This window comes from Equus przewalskii, chromosome 7 (genome assembly GCF_037783145.1).
Source record: "Equus przewalskii isolate Varuska chromosome 7, EquPr2, whole genome shotgun sequence".
Lineage (NCBI taxonomy): Eukaryota > Metazoa > Chordata > Mammalia > Perissodactyla > Equidae > Equus > Equus przewalskii.
In genome coordinates, this window is record NC_091837.1 from 69,724,265 (window position 1) to 69,741,257 (window position 16,993).

The following is a 16,993-nucleotide window of genomic DNA, read 5'->3' on the forward strand; positions in this document are numbered from 1 at the left end:
GACACACACAAATGAGTGCATGTATAACTAATTGCTGAAATCACAACTTTTGTGGACTGTACCCATGTCAATTTCCTGGTTTTGATACTGACATATAGTTAGGCAAGATGTTACCACTGGGGGAGACTAAGTGAAGGATGTAAGGGACTTCCCTATACGTTTTTTTGCAACTTCCTGTGAATCTATAATTATCTCAAAATAACATGTTTCAAAAAAATTGCATCAGAAAAATAAAGCTATAGAAACCTATACAAAAGAGTTATATAAATATACACATTTTTAAAATACACACATATATACAATTTTGCTTTTACAAGATTATGCTATATGAATGGTTTTATAACTGGCTTTAACCACTTAATATGCTGTGGATCTTTTTCTATGACTATAAACATATGATCATTTTTCATGACTGCATATTCGTCTAGTGTGCAGATGCACCATTTCTGTTTATTTATCCAGTCTCCTTACTAGTAGACATTTAGGTTGTTGGCAATTTTCTGCTATCATAAACATTGCTATGAACGTCTTTATACATATAGCTTTCTCACATTTCTGAACTTGTCCAATTATCTCATCATAAACTCTAAGAAGTGGAATTGCTAAGTTAATGAACACTTCTGTTCTGATGAATATTGCAAAATTACATTCCAGAATCATTTGGCCAATTACCATTCCCACCAAAAGTGTATAACTGTGGCTTACAAACCCACACTTACTCCTAAATTTGCAAAATTACAAACCCAGGTCTTTTGACACCAAATCCAGTGATCTTTAAGCAACTCAGATAAGCATGTGTTGACAGTAAGCAAGCATAAGAACCTTTATGACAAATACAGACATTTTTCCCTCTAAAATGGCCTATAGAGAGGAATTTATAAAAGATGTGATATCTAACTGACAAATTATTATCAAGCCACTGTAAACTTAAAACAAATTCTACTCAACACCACCTAAGTTCTTTCATTGTACTGGGCAGTCAACTTTTGTATTAAGCCACGTGGAGGGTAGGGCACATCAAGAGCCACTGTCCCGAGAGTTCATGCCTTCTCTGGATTTAAACCCTGTGTTACAATCTTCTGACATGACAAACAACTCTGGCCTTAACTTCAAGAATGGTATAGCACAGAAGACAGAGAAATGTTCGGCTGTGATTAAAAAAGGGGACAAATTAGCAAATATTAGGTAAAAAAAAATTGTGGATGATAGTTTTTCTTTATAAAATAGACGATCGACTATATGAGCCACTTGTGCAGAAAACATCACCAGCCACAATTCACGAGGTGACAGCAGAGAAGAGAAACACTGCTGCCGTGATGGTTAGATCTGCTCTCCCCCACAACCTCAGGGAGACCCCAACATGAGTTCATGAAAGAAAGAAGACGACCGGAGCTCAGAGTTACAGCATGCATCCTTTCATTCAACAGAGTACCACAGCTGGATGGCAAGCAGTTTTCCAAAACTGACAAATAAACAAGAAAGAACATTTGTTGGTAGGGAAAAAAAAGCTAATTTCCTATGAAGCGTGTAGTTCAAGAATTCAAGTTTCCACAACCAAAACAAATATATGAAATGGGTCATCTAATAAATGACACGCCTATTCCTGATAACTGTCACACATGAAATATGCAAGAGTTATTTACAATATTTTAGTCAGCTGGTGTAACAGGCCAGACAGGCTAGTTGGCAAGTAAAATACTAGGGGAGCTAACAGAAGCAGCACACTTCGGCTGAGAACTAATTGATGACTTGTGACCTATCTCACAGAGCCAATACACAGCACCAGAAGGAACCGTCTGTGACCCCTTAGCAGTTTCCACCATCCAACCTTTTTTTCTTTTTCGAGTCTCTTCTTTTCTACCAAGCCATCTGTCTTGTTCTTCTTCATCTGTCTACACTTTGGATTTTTAAGTAACATAAGAAGTACCAATGGATGCTGCCAGGCCATGGTGTTGGCCCTCTGGGATTAAAGAAAGAAAAAAGAGGTTGAATCATACATAAGCTTAGAAAAGCAGCGTACCAGTTGGCGAATAACACTGTAACCCAAAAAAAGTCTTACTAATATATTCTCAAATACAGAAATATTTGGGTTCCCACATAAAATTAGATTTGAGAAAACTTTTTTACACAACAGAAAAAAATAACTTCTTTTTAAAAACTAAAGACTGCAACTAAGTATACGCTTAGCAGGACTTCATTAATTTGAACTCCACTATTTTAGAATTTGGGGTTGTTTGGCTAAAACTGAGTTGAAACTGACTTTTCCGTTATATTTTAAAGAAAGTATTTCAACAAGGGAGGAGGAGATTTGGGAAAAGTATTGCTTAACCTTCTACAAAAGAAATGTGTTTAAAGACTTTAGTATATTAATTGTTGATATGCAAACAAATTTGCTGACTAGATATAATTTGCATCAGTATAGATCTATACACTATTCAAAGTTTGCTCACCTTATTTTATTTGATTTCTTTTAAAAACCCCAAGAAGTTGACTGAGGGAACAAGAATATCCTCATTTTACAGGTGACAGAAACAGACAGAGAAGCTAAGTAACTTGTCCAAGGTCACAATATTAGAATAAACGTATCTAACATCTAGTTTAACACTCTTTCAATATAAATTATATTAATTTAGCTACTTCATTATTAAAGCAAACCCACATAACATCAATCTAAAACACTACCACTACTAACTACTTGGAATTTCTATATATACCTAAAAGAACTCATATGTGTATTATCCATTAGAAAAATTACATCTATGCAAAGATTAAAATCATGTAAAATTTATGTGAATGATAAAGAACTAGAAGGAAACAGAAAAATTTAAGTCTAATAAGGAAAGACAGATGACTTTTTCGTAACTACGAAATCATAAACTGTAGTTTGGCCAGGAAGCTAAAGTTTTAAATTATATATTCCCTAATTCACAGCTTTCAGTAATTTAGATTGGTTTTACTTTACTGTTAAGCACACTAATCTCCTATGTGAATCTCAATGATGAAAGATGATAAACTCATAGTTCATATCTTTTAATGAAAAGCAGCTGGGGCAGAAGCTGTTGGGGGGGAAAATTATACATAGATTTCTGAACATAAATTTGCTGAACAATCAAAATAACTTTAATTCTGAGGTTCATAAAATAAACAGTGAAAATGCTTAAGTCCTTTTCACTGAAAATTTGCCATAAAATGATTTCAAAATTGACATCTTATATTAATAATGTCATTTTCAGCCCACGACATACCCTGACAAATTATATAATGTTTTTCAGTTTAAAACATCCTGAGTAAATCAACAAGTAACCATTCAGAAAAGTATGGAAGCATTTCTGAAGTTTTTTTCCCCTTACCTTAGCAAAGAGAGAATTACAGAAATCATTCACAAAACTAACCAGAATCAGCCCATTCAGTGGTTAAACTGTGGGAATGTTAATGTTTCAAAAGGGCCTATTCATGGGAAAAAGTCAAAGGACAAAAACTGCATATAAATTTATTATAGCAATTTTTAATGCACCAAACAGAATCAAAAAGGTGTTTATATTCATGTGATTCACACACAATCCTGTCTGCTGTCATTCAACTGCCAAAATGAAAGAAGCTCTAACTATTAAAATGCCAAATTTCAGCAACTACCATGCAAAATAATATTCTATTTATTTTCTCAAGAACTCACAGAAAAAATGACTTAAAATTTCAGATTCTAACCAACACAGTGAGAAAAGGAAAGAAGGGTGTACTTAAACTCATTTGCCCCATTATTTTAAAGTTTTAAACAATACTAGTTAAATTTTCCCCCATTTAAACCTTTAGTTTAAGGGAGCACTCAACCCCAGGCAAACTCAAGCATCTTCTGAAATGATTTTGCATAGAAAGGTATAAATGAAAGAACAGGAAATAAAGGTTTCGACTCAAGATGTAAAGACTGAACTTCTTTTGGTTCCCCAATTTAAGAGAATAAGATGCCAGAAAAGTCTCAAATTATTTATTCCCTTAATAAAATGGCTTAGTGCACTATTTTGCTCACCATTCAAGTAAACTTGTGATGAAGGAATCAGAAGAGACTTTCGAAGGTGACTTAGTCGTTATCCCAGGCCCACCTCAATGAGAGAGTAGACTGTTTCAACCTGAAAAGTTCTAATGGAACCGTACATAAAGTGTACCAAAGAGAACAAAAATAGAGAAGTGGAGACAGGTATCAAAAATTCAAAGAAAAAAATAATTTTACCATCACTTAATTGTTCCTGTCAGGTAAAAGCGTGTGATCTAATTCGGTAAGTCTCTCTTCCTGTTTCTCAACTGAGGAAACAGATCAAGAAACTCTGAAAAAGGAGCATCCAGGCAGCTCCCCTTCAACAGAGAAGATGCACTCCACTCGAAGAAGGTTAAAACACTGGACAGGTTATCCATCAGCTTGTGTGTATTAATTGTAAAGAACGTAATCACGACATTTACACTGGAAATAATAGCTCTCAAACATAAAGACCTATTATTACGACCTTCTCTTTGAAAGTGCTTGAAAATGTGAATATATGATCTGGAGATTCTTTTCTCAAAGATTATCATATAATTTGATGTTGCAGCTCTTCAACCCTTATTTGAAGCTTAGTCTGTGACTGAAGTCTATGCTTCCAAATAGAGGCTATGTAGCATGATGGCCAACAGATTTAGTCACAGGCGCTACACAAACCTGGTTTAAATCTGGTCCACGTCAGGTACGAGCCATGTGACCTTGGACAACGTTCCTAAGCCTCGGTTTTCTCACGTGCAGGAATAACAATAGTACCTACCTCATAGACTTGACATGAGAACTAAACAAGGAAATGCACCAAAGGCAATGAGCCCAGTACCTGCACACAGCAAGGGCTCAATAAATAACTGCTAAATTAACGATCATGTTTACATCTGCCAAGCCTCTTAGCTGAATGTACATATTTTTAATAATGTAAGAGGGATCTCTGAAAGAAAAACAGAGTGGTGACGGGAAGCTAACAATGCTGAAGAGAAACAGAGAACATATAAAAGAATTTATAAGAAAGTACACCAAACTGAAGTTTAAAAATCACTGTGATGTGGTGTATACATGCAATGGATACTATTCAGCCTAAAAAGGAAGGAAATTCTGCCACGTGCTACAACATGGCTGAACCTTGAAAATACTATGCTAAGTGAAATAAGCCATACACAAAAGGACAAATATTATGACTCCAGTTACATGAGGTTCCTAGAATAAGTAAATTCATGGAGACAGAAAGTAGAATAGAGGAGATTACCAGGGGATGGGGGGAGGGGGTGGGGAGTTATTATTTAATGGGTACAGAGTTTCTGCTTGAGATGATGAAAAAGTTCTACAAGTGGACAGTGGTGATGGTTGTACAATATTGTGAATGCACTTAATGCCACCAAAAAGTACTCTTAAAAATGGTTAAGATGGTAAATTTTATGTTATGTACATTTTGCCATGATAAAATAAGTCTTGCCGTATTATAGGGTAGGTATAAAACATAGCAGACTAGACTCAATTCTCAAATACCGACATTAAAACTTGCATTGTCTCTGGACTATCAGGCAACATAAACGATCTTTAACACAGCCAGAGTCCCTACGTACTTCGTTCCCTTGCTCACTGTTCTGCCACACTGCCTTTCTGCGATTCCTCTAACATGCGGGACTTATTCCTGCTTCAGGTCCTTTACACCCGCTGTTCCCTCTACCTAGAATACTCCCCAGAATGTGCTTGGCTCACTCCCTGATTTCACTAAAGTCTCTGTTCAAATGCTGCTTTCCCAGAGACGCTCCATCTAAAGGGACCTCCTGCTTGTATTTGTTCCCATTCTGTCATCTCCCCACGACCTGGCTCTGCTTTATGTTTCTTCATTACCCTTAGCAATTCCAGAAATGACCTTCTAAGTTTGTTTACTTGCCTATTGCCCATCTCCACTAAAATACAAACTGCATGAGGGTAGGCACCTTGTCCCTCTCGTTCACTGTAAGATTTCCAGCCCTTAAAAACAGTGCCTGGCAAATGGGAGGCATTCAAATTTTTGAAGTAAATAAAAAAAATTCACATTTATTGAAAAGGAAATATATCAGATACACTAATTCAAAAAAGTTACATAGGAGTAATACAGTACAATCCTATACTTGTGAGGGAGAAAAGAGAGATATAAGTACACACGTCCATCTACAGGTATGTGCATTTAAAAAAGTATAGAAGTATACCAAAATATCAACAGTGGTTATCTCTACGTGATGAGAACACATGATTACTTTCCCTTTTGTTTCTGCATTTTCTAACTTCTACAATGAAAGATTACCGTGTGACTTTAAAAAAAAGACTATTTTACAAGCAAATCAACTACTAGGAACTCACTCCACTTAAACTAGGGATATGCACAAAGACTTGGCTACAAGGAAGTTCTTCATAGTTTTATATATAATCATGAAAAATAAGAAACAACCAAAATGTTCAACAACACTAGTTAAATAAATTATGGACATCCATAAGATAGAATATTTGACCACCATTTAAAATTATGTTGTAGGAAAACACTGACATGAGTGAATCTGAGTTAAAGAAACAATGCATAGAAAAGGATGCAAACAGCTGCAAATGAGACCGAGAACAGAAAGGACACAGACCAAAATGTTGACAGTGGTTACTCCTGATTGTTATTATTTTTATCTTTTTTGCCTTCCTTGTGCTTTTCTGTATTTAAAGGTACTAAAAATGAACATGCATTACTTTGGTACTCAGGAAAATGAGTTCAAGTGACTGTGACTGTGCCAAAAGCTGCCTTCTTGCCTTATTTGAGCACCATCTAGTGCTCAATATACATAATACAATTTTCATAATGCAGTAAAGGTTTTAAAAAGTAGCCTTTATAAAAAGGACATTGTATAAGCCCAAAGACAAATATTACTATACTCAGTGTCCGGCCTGATTTTGAAAACAGCTGCACAACTAATTCAAAAGAGTCTAAGATTTTCAACCATTAAAATAAAGCAGTCACCAGAAAATTGGTTAAATTTTTGCTGCTCATTTTCATCCCTCAAATATTTCAGACTCACTCTCAAGACACAGCTCTTACTCTCTTTTAAATTAATGGGTATTTACTCTTTGACAGAAGAAAGTCAGACACTTTACATGATTATGGTGTTTTATCCTCCTCACAAACCTACATGGCAGGTGATATCACCTCCATTTTGCATCGACAGGCTCAGTGAGATGAAGGAGCCTGCCCAAGTTCACAAAGCTAGGAAGCAGTGGAGCCGAGCTGCAAGGCAAGGTCAGTCTGGCTCCAAAGTCTATGCTCCCCTACCATGCTTCCCGGTCGCCATTCTCCACACAAAATCACTGCACCTCTTGGCAAATGGTTCTCATTCTTAACAAGCATTCAAGCTGTCACTATATTGCTCAACACTGCTCCTCAAATCTAGAACTCTTAGCTCAGTATTAATGCTCAAATCAAACATCAGTTTAAAACTAAAGAACTTTTAAGATAATATTATTCCATATAATGTTCTGTTAGCTGGATACATCAGTTTACAAGGATGCAGGACTTTTCACTTCCTATCTAGGTATGGAAATCCAGACCTTCATCACATGGTGGTCATATTACTGCAGGTGCCGCACATTGGCGGTCCTGCCCTAGTTTCTTCTTTCCTGCTCTTTCCAATCTATCATTCACCCTACTTACAAAGCAATCTCCCTGAAACAATGCTTTCACCAAATCCACTCAACAAGAACCTACAAGACCACAGTTCTAAGCGTCAGCTTTCTAAGAGGTCTGCCTAAAATGGGCAACATGTGGACAGATTTTGACTGCCCCACTCAGCCCTCGGTGGTCATCACCCCCACACCCTCGAGAGCCTCCAGGCCACTGGACCTGTGCAGCCTTATCAATTTACCCCAAAACACATGAAATATGTTGGGAAGCACCTTCAACACTCCCTCAAATGCGTTCCCAAACTATTACACTTGTTTCTCATGCCTGCCGACACAAACTGGAAGAATTAACAGAAGTTATCCGGTCATACTTTATTTACAGTACAAGAATCACTTCCACTCATATGTATAAGATTATTCATTGCTGCATTATACACAATAGCAAAACACTGGAAGCAATCCAAAGGGTAAAGGTAAATGGCTATATTAACTTTGGTATATTCAGCGATGATATGCTATGCCCCCATCAAAAAAAGGGAGGAAACTAATATATACAAGGCTCTCCATGATATAATCAATGGAAAAAAAACACCAAGTGCAGAAGTATGCATATATGTTATTATTTGTCTAAAACAAGGGGGATATATGAACATACTCATTTGTACACGCATGCGCTATGGTCTGAAGTTTGCGTCCCCCCAAAATTACTATGTTGAAATCCTAACCCCACAAAAAAAAAGTGTCTCAATTCTCTTTCTTGCTGGCTCCCTTTCTAAATCATCCACCTCCATCAGGGCTCTGTTCACAGACCAACTTCTCCAAAATACTTTCCAGAAATCTGTAATTCTGATTATCCCATACATTACCCACGTACTATCTATCTTTCTACTTGTTTGGGACATGAACGTCTCATTTTATGATTGAATTCTTTTTTTTCTTTTTTTAAGGAAGATTAGCCCTGAGCTAACATCCATGACCATCTTCCTCTACTTTATATGTGGGATGCCTGCCACAGCACGGCTTGACAAGCAGTGCGTAGGTCTGCACCCAGGATCTGAACTGGCGAACCCCGGGCCACCAAAGCAGAATGTGTGAACTTAACCACTGCACCACCAGGCCAGCCCTAAATTATATTCTTTAAAAAAACAAAAGCCGTAGACTCAAGAAGCAATAATTTCTGCTGAAGGACAGAGTGACTACCACAACATGATGCAACTGGAATGTCAAATAACATGAAAGCCCCATCACGTCCTTTCTGAGGAAATCTTTCAACGGTTTTCACTGATACTAGAACAAAGTCAAAACTCCTTAATATTTTCTACAGGAACCATCAAATCTCCCAAACCTCCTCCTGCACGACTAACCTTCAGCTTTGCCCTTGACAGGTTCTTCCTCACCCCTGGGTTTTCCCTATGCTGTTCCCCTCCAGACCAGGCCTCTCCTAATCCCAGCCCCCACCCTCTGGCTCAGGAGTCAGTTTAAAGGTCACATCCCCTTTGGTTGCCTCCAGAAAGGAGTACTGGGGTGGCTGGGGCATAGGGGCGGGAAGGAGACCTTCCATTAAACATCCTTTGGTACCTCCTGAGATTTGAACCATGGGAATGAATTACCTTTCAAAACATAATGAAATGAATAAATGTATGTCACTTCTTCCAGGAAACCTCTGGTTCACCCTGTTTCATTCTAACTCAGGCGATGAGACGCTCCTGCTGTGTTCACGCCTGTTCTGCGACAGCCTTCACCACACTTCACTATCCTCGCTTATTGGTTTACAGATGGATTATAAGCCCTTTGAGGGCAAAAGACATTATCTATCTAGTTCATCATTATACCCTAAAAGGCAAATGAATAAATAATAGTTCATAAACAGTTAAAGGTCATCTGGTCCAGCAGCTCTCGATGACAAACGTGACACCTACTATGAAGGTGTTCAATGCACCATACCCTCACATGGGGATACTCAGATCCCTATGAACCAAAAAATAATATGCAAAGGTTTTTTGTTTTGGCTATTACTATTTATTAATTTAGAAACACATATAAAATCAGGCATGAAAGTAGTTTAAAATATTTTATTAAGAAAAATAAATAGTATATTACTTAAACTTGACTCCTGAATTAATCTAGATTTCATTTCAGACTTTTGCTTCAAAAATAATTTTAATAAGGTAAAAAATTAAAAATTATTGAAGAATCCAAATAAGATTTTGCAACCATGCTTGGAAACTCTAACAAAATCTGATTACTCTGGTGACAAAAATAGTTTATAATAATGAAGGATTAGATTAGTCCTAAAAGGGGCTGGCCCCATGGTGTAGTGGTTAAGTTTGGCGGGCTCTGCTTCAGCAGCCCGGGTTCATGGGTTCGGATCCCAGGTGTCAATCTACACCCCTCATCAGCCATGCTGTGGTAGCAACCCACATATAAAATAGAGAAAGACTGGCACAGATGTTAGCTCAGGGCTAATATTCCTCAGCAGAAAAAAAGATTAGTCCTAAAGGTATTAGTGTTTCTACAAAACTGGCAGACATCAATTTTTGGCTGCAAAAATGTGCTGTACTTGAAGACGGCACATATGGATCCAAGGAATTCCAGGAGTGAACAATCTCAGAAATTTCCCTACAGAGATTGATCTTAGTTCTGAATAATTCATAAAACTAGGTAATCCCATCCCTAACTATGGCAATGAGGTGGCACCTGGTACCTCAAGGCTTGCTAAAGGCAAGGTTCTACAGGTCACATATCAAACACCAGCAGTGAGGGGCAGGGCGGCCTCAAACAAAGGGACAGAGAGGCCAGAAGCATGTGCAACAACACAAACGGAGCTCTGTGAACATTCCCCCCACAGGCCACCCTGCAGCTTATTCACTTCACAGCATTTTACACCCCTAAGAGTCCTCTGTACCTTTCTCTATTTAAGAAAAAACAATGACATCAAAAAGAATAAACACCTGAGGACCTGAAAGGATCTTTGAGACAAAGCAGTAACTAAAACAAACTATAAAGCCATAATAATTCAAAATGCGAGGCACCAGCACAAGTATGGCAAACTTAGAGGTTAAGAAACAAACAAAAATGGCTAACAAATTACCCCCACCGCCATTTCCTGAGAAGCTCATCCTTTCCCCAGTGCTCTGAAGAGCCAGCTCGGCATAGAGCAAGGACACACACCCCTTCTTCTTCTCTAGAAGTAACTTAGCTATTATTAGGGGGCTGTTCCCCATACAAATTTTAGAATCAGCTTATCAAGACTCCCCAACCCCACCCCTCAAAAAAAGCTGTTGAGATTTTAACTGAAATTGCCTGCAATCTATAGGCCAATTTGGGAAGAAGTGACATCTTTATGACAATCTTCTAATCCTTAACCTTGGTATATATCTCCATTTAGTTGTCTTCTTTAAAGTCTTTCAAAAGAGCACATATAGATTATACTACAGTTTACATAGGTCAAAATTTATTTTGGATAATAAATGATGCTCCCTTTGTATGTTCTTTTTCCTCTAAGTCTTATTACTACAACATGAGCAGTGGTACTCAATGACAATTCCTCAAGGATTAAGGAAATGGCTTTACAATTTCCTGATGCTATAGTTCATCTCCAGTGTGGCCTCTCCCACCAGTCTACAGCTACCTTTAATTTTCCAAGGATCTCAGAAGCAGTAATAAGTAGCCATTTTACGTAATATACAACTAATCCATGCTATCACATAAACTGCAAACTAAATTAAACTTAAGGCCCAATCCACTTGCGTCCAAAAGTTAGAAATTAAAACTTATTGCCAAAATATATAAACAGACAGTTCACAGAAAGGAAATACCAATAATCCTTAATCTTTAAACATATAAAAACAAATATAACCCTGATCGTTAAAGAAAGGCAAATTGAAGCCATAAGGACCACAATACACACACACACACACACACACATATACACTTTTTTTTTTTTTTTTTTTAAAGACCGAGAGAGTCTGGGGCTGGCCCCGTGGCCAAGTGGTTTAGTTCGCGTGCTCCGCTGCAGGCGGCCCAGTGTTTCCTTGGTTCGAATCCTGGGCGCGGACATGGCACTGCTCATCAGACCATGCTGAGGCAGCATCCCACATGCCACAACTAGAAGGACCCACAACAAAGAATATACAACTATGTACTGGGGGGGCTTTGGGGAGAAAAAGGAAATAAAATAAAATCTTTAAAAAAAAAAAAAAGACAGAGTCCTTCCAACCCTGGGGATGGGGGAGAGGAGCAGTACAGACTTATCTCTCACCATTACAATATTTTCATTACTGAAAATTGATAAAGGAAAAGAATTAAATGTTTACCCTTGTTTAATAATATAATATAGTAAAAACTTACTTTACATAACCTAATCGATGAAGGAAAGTTCCTTTTTACAGAATTCCAGTTAATAAATGTAGAAGAAATGATCAAATCAGAAATATCACCATTTTGCAATCTCTTATGAAATAGGTGATTCAGATCAAAATCATCAATGGATACTAAAACACACTCAAATGTCTAATCAATCTTAGCATGATAACTAGTATAAAACCACGTTTTCTCTATCTTGATGTAGCACAATATGAAGTACATAACATCACTTACGAAATACCCTTACCAAAGATGTTTAACCTAAATTTTATCAAGCCTTTAAATCTGACTTCCAGTTTACAGAAAATACAGGCAATAAAAGAACAAGTTACAAGATGAGAAGCAATCAGGTAAATCCAGAAGGTAGAACATTCGGACCCAGTCTGCTCAAAATAATTAATGGTATGGGGAAAAAATAGTTGCAGGGGTTGGGGAGTGAATACCTCTATTCTAGATTAAAGACATTTAAGAAATACAACTACCCAATGCAATGTGTACAGCACCTTATTTGGTTCCTAAATGTAACAAATGTACTATAAAACAACTGGGGAAATTTAAATGTGGACTAAGTAGGAGGAATTACTATTAATTTTGTTAGTAGTGACAATGGTATTACAGTTATTATAAGAAAATGTGCTCATCTTAATTTACTTTAAAATAAGTAAGAAAAAAATAGATAAAGCAAATATGGAAACAATCCAAGTATCTATTAATTGGTGAACAGATAAACAAAATGTGGTATATTCATACAATGGAATATCACTCAGAAACAAAAAGGAATGAAGTACTGATAAATGCTACAATGTAACATATTCACAGATGCTGGGGACTAGGAGCTGGACATCTTTAGGGAGCCACTATTCTCCCTATCACAATAAAGCTGTTAAGAAACAAATATAAAATGTTTTAAATCTAGATATTGAGGATATAGGAATTCAATATTCTAGTCACTCTATATTACTAGATGTCTGTCAGTTTTTACAAGAGTGTTAAAAACGAGACATTCGTTTTCACCTATCAAATTGGCAAAGGTCAAGGAGTCTAAAATTGCATTAAATTGACAAAGGTATGGGAAATAGACCTCATACATTGCTGGTAAGAGCGTAAATTGGTACAGCTTCCATGAAGCACAGTCTGGCAATCTCCACCAAAGTTATAAACGTACGGACTCTTTGACCCAGCAACTCTACTTCGAGGAATTTATACTAGAGATCTATTTATATGCACAAGAAATGATATATGCAGCATTATCTGTTATAACAAAAGACTGGAAACAGTCTAAATGTCCACCAATAGAAAACTGATTAAATATATTCTACGGATACTCTGCAGCTAAAAGAAGGCAGTTGCATACATGCTTACATACACAAGATACATTTTACTTAATTGTGGAAACAACGCAAGAAACAGCAGGCAAAAGAAAAAAGATGTGTGTAGTATGCTACCATTTGTGTTTAAACCACCTTGTAAAACTACATGAGATACACGCTTAAATAACCTGGTACTACCAATAGAAGAATTCAAAAGAAACTGCTACCACAAAACATTTCTGGGGAAGGGAGGTGGCTGAGTGGGGGGGAAAGGAAAGAGAAAAGTTATTTCCTATTTTTCATACCTTTTGGATTTTCTCCTTCTACGTGTATGACAGACAGAAGATGGAGGAATGAACAGATGCATAGACAGAACACTAAAAATTTTTTTTAAAAAAAATCAGCATTCCACACAAATTTATGTAGCCCTCTATATGAATTTTCAAGCTCCAAGTAATCTCTTACCTACTGGTTGGTGCAGGGAAAGAAAACGAGAGAAGTTGATTCCAGAACGGGTCATTCTCAGAGACAGATTCTGTGCCTGATAACTTTTTTAAGTACTCATTTTTAGGAAGATCACCGATTCTGCTGCTGTTCGATCCCATCTTCTAATGTGGAAAATAGCTTGTCCTTAAACCTTCATTTCCACAACACAACCTATAAAGAATGAAAAGAAATTTCAAACTTGTTCAAAATAATCATCATAGTTTTCCCACCCTTGACCTAAATGTAATACACTGTAAACTGACTAAAGGGAATCACACCTCTCTTTACTTTTGAATATATTTAAACATCACATACAAAAGTTACAAGGGGAAAAACAGGGTTAAAATCCGTCTTAGCCAACACAAACACAAAAACCCAAACCAATACTTGTACTGTAGATCTTAGAATGGGCCCAATAAAATACCTCTGCTCAAGAAAGTGTCTCCAAGCAAATATACATCAATGATAACTTATTAATAGTCTGAAAATGAAGCTCTTTTCCAACTAAAACAATGGTGCTAAACAAAGAGAGTCTGGCTTGAATGTGCTGAGAAGGGGAGAAAGTGGTTCAAGTAATTACCGTGTGCTCCCTACACTTAAGGCAGACTGAGGACCCAACTGAGTTAGCTGCTGAGAGTGAAAGAGCTCTCAGTTCCAAAGGAGTCACATTTGGTGTCGCTCTCATTCTGCTGTAATGCACATACACTATTTGTGGACATGCCTCTTCTAAACCATGAATTTTTTGACAGTAAGAACTATCCTTATGCATCTTTCTATCCCCAATGTCTAGACTAGTATTTAATAGGCATTCTCTAAATACTAGGTTGAAGAAATGATTAAGTGAATAAGTGATTAGTATCTTTAGGTTTTGTTGGTTTTGGTCACTAAAGGGAAAACTAACAGTTTAGTTACAGATATGAGTCACAATCTTCATCGAATCGCGCTTAACATACCTCTAGATCATGTTTTATCTCAATTTGTTCAGAAAAATTCTGTCATTGACAACAATAAAATGGTGAGATGAGTAATAAATTACACAATGTGAAAATTACCACCACAATGAAAGGAAACCTTGTGTGCTCAGCAGCCAAAGGAAGCTCAGGTCAGATAAGGATTTACATTACTAGTAATTTACTTTTTTACTCATGTGCCTCCTCATTCTACAAAGGCATCAAAGCCAAGATCAGAATTTGGAAGCATGCCTTCCACATTCTCTCTGGAACTTTGGGACTGGCTTGAGCTGCTTATCTGAGGACATGAGGCTTCCCCAGTGCATATGGACTGCTGGGTCTTCTGAATATGAGTCAGAAATACTGATCTGGCTTCATATCATCCGCCCCTGAACTTGACGCGACCCACTACTTTCCTCCTAGTCATGAGGACAGGGACCCCAATAACAGCTGACTCCAACTAAACCTCCAAATCAATCCAACTAATAACTCTAGATTTCAGTTTAATTTCTTAAAATAGGAGTTATTAAGCCCAATTAGAATATGCCATAAAGAAATATTCTGAAAGATATAAATTCCTTACTTGTTATACCTTTTTCCAAAGCTACTTCATACATTTTAAGCTATTTAAAATTAATTTTTTTTTTTGAGGAAGATTAGCCTTGAGCTAACATCTGCTGCCAATCTTCTTTTTGCTGAGGAAGACTGGCCCTGAGCTAACATCCATGCCCATCTTCCTCTACTTTATATGTGGGACACCTACCACAGCATGGCTTGCCAAAGCGGTGCCATGTCCGCACCCGGGATCCGAACTGGCAAACCCCAGGCGGCTGAAGCAGAACGTGCACACTTAACCGCTGTGCCACCAGGCCAGCCCTATAAAATTAAATTTTTTAATTTGGTCTTACAATGGGATACAATACACCAATGAAAATAAATGAATTAGAGCTACAACACCAACATGGTCACATCTTGAAAATATAATATATATATATATTATAAAAGAAAGTTACAGAAAAATATACACAGTATGATTTCACTTACATGATTTTAAAACAATATTATGGATATATTCATAGCCAGTACAAGCATTAAAACATACACAGGGGGCCAGCCCAGTGGTGCAGCGGTTAAGTTCGCACATTTCGCTTCAGGGGCCCAGGGTTCACTGGTTCAGATCCCGGGTGTGAAGCTACACACTGCTCATCAAGCCATGCTGTAGCAGGCATCCCACATATAAACTAGAGGAAGATGGATATGGATGTTAGCTCAAGGCCAGTCTTCCTCAGCAAAAAAAAGGAGGATTGGTGGCAGATGTTAGCTCAGGGCTAATCTTCCTCAAAATAGAATAAAATAAAAGAAAATAAAACATACTTGGGAAAAATACTGACAAATTCAGAAGAATGCTTTTATGATATATCATCAGGAGAGGAACAGAGGGGCTTCAGCAGTATTAATACTTTCTTAAACAGAAAAGGGAAAGGAATAGAAGGAAGGGGAGACGACGCACATGTGGCACACGTTTAGATTTGCTGAAAATGGACAACATGTACAAGAGTTTTTCTTACGTTACCCTCTATTCCTGTCTTATATATTAATTTTTAAAAAGAAAACGGTTTCTCAAGCTCTCAGCAGCAACCCTGGAAGCTGGATGACAGGGTAGCAACGCCTTTAAGATATTAAAAGGAAATAATTTAACTAGAATTCTATAGCTAGCCAACCTACCAGTTAAGTATGAAGGTAGAATAAAGACATTTTTAGACTTGCCAAGACTCAAAAAACTCCCCGGGCACCCATTTTCAGGAAGCTACTGGAAGATGTACTGTTTCAATATGAGGGAATAAACCAAGAAATAGGAAGACGTGGGAGTCAGGAAACGGGGGACTCAACACCGAACAGTGGTGAAGAGGAGTCCCAGGACACGAGCTCTGCAGCTGCTGGGACAAGAGACAACATGGCTCCATGGCTCCCAGGGGAAGAAAACACAGAGCTGAGAGGTCACCTGATGTGTTTGACCTTATTCTGTGCAGTGTTACAATATTGTAGGAGGAATGAATGATGGCTACATAGAAAACAAAGTAAATGATATTTTAAAGATTATGTACTTTGGGAAAAATAAAACTTGCTCAAGAAAGGTCATGTAATCATAGTATATGACTCAAATCAACAGCAATCAATATTTATATAATCATTATAATGCAAATTCTAAATACAGA

General features: G+C 37.3%; 1 protein-coding gene across 19 annotated transcripts in view; it reads right to left on the bottom strand.

The window, feature by feature from the left end:
- Positions 1-16,993, bottom strand: part of DYM (dymeclin) — a 359,236-nt gene that overhangs the window by 319,255 nt on the left and 22,988 nt on the right. For 14 of the 19 annotated variants that reach the window (XM_070630144.1, XM_070630138.1, XM_070630148.1 and 11 more), the window contains exon 2: positions 13,807-13,998. In XM_070630144.1, the coding sequence (XP_070486245.1) occupies positions 13,807-13,946 (140 nt within the window). In that variant the 5' untranslated portion in view covers positions 13,947-13,998. Of the gene's footprint in view, positions 1-13,806; positions 13,999-15,540; positions 15,654-16,993 lie in introns of those variants that run through there. The other 5 variants (XM_070630146.1, XM_070630139.1, XM_070630155.1 and 2 more) reach the window with 2 other exon arrangements.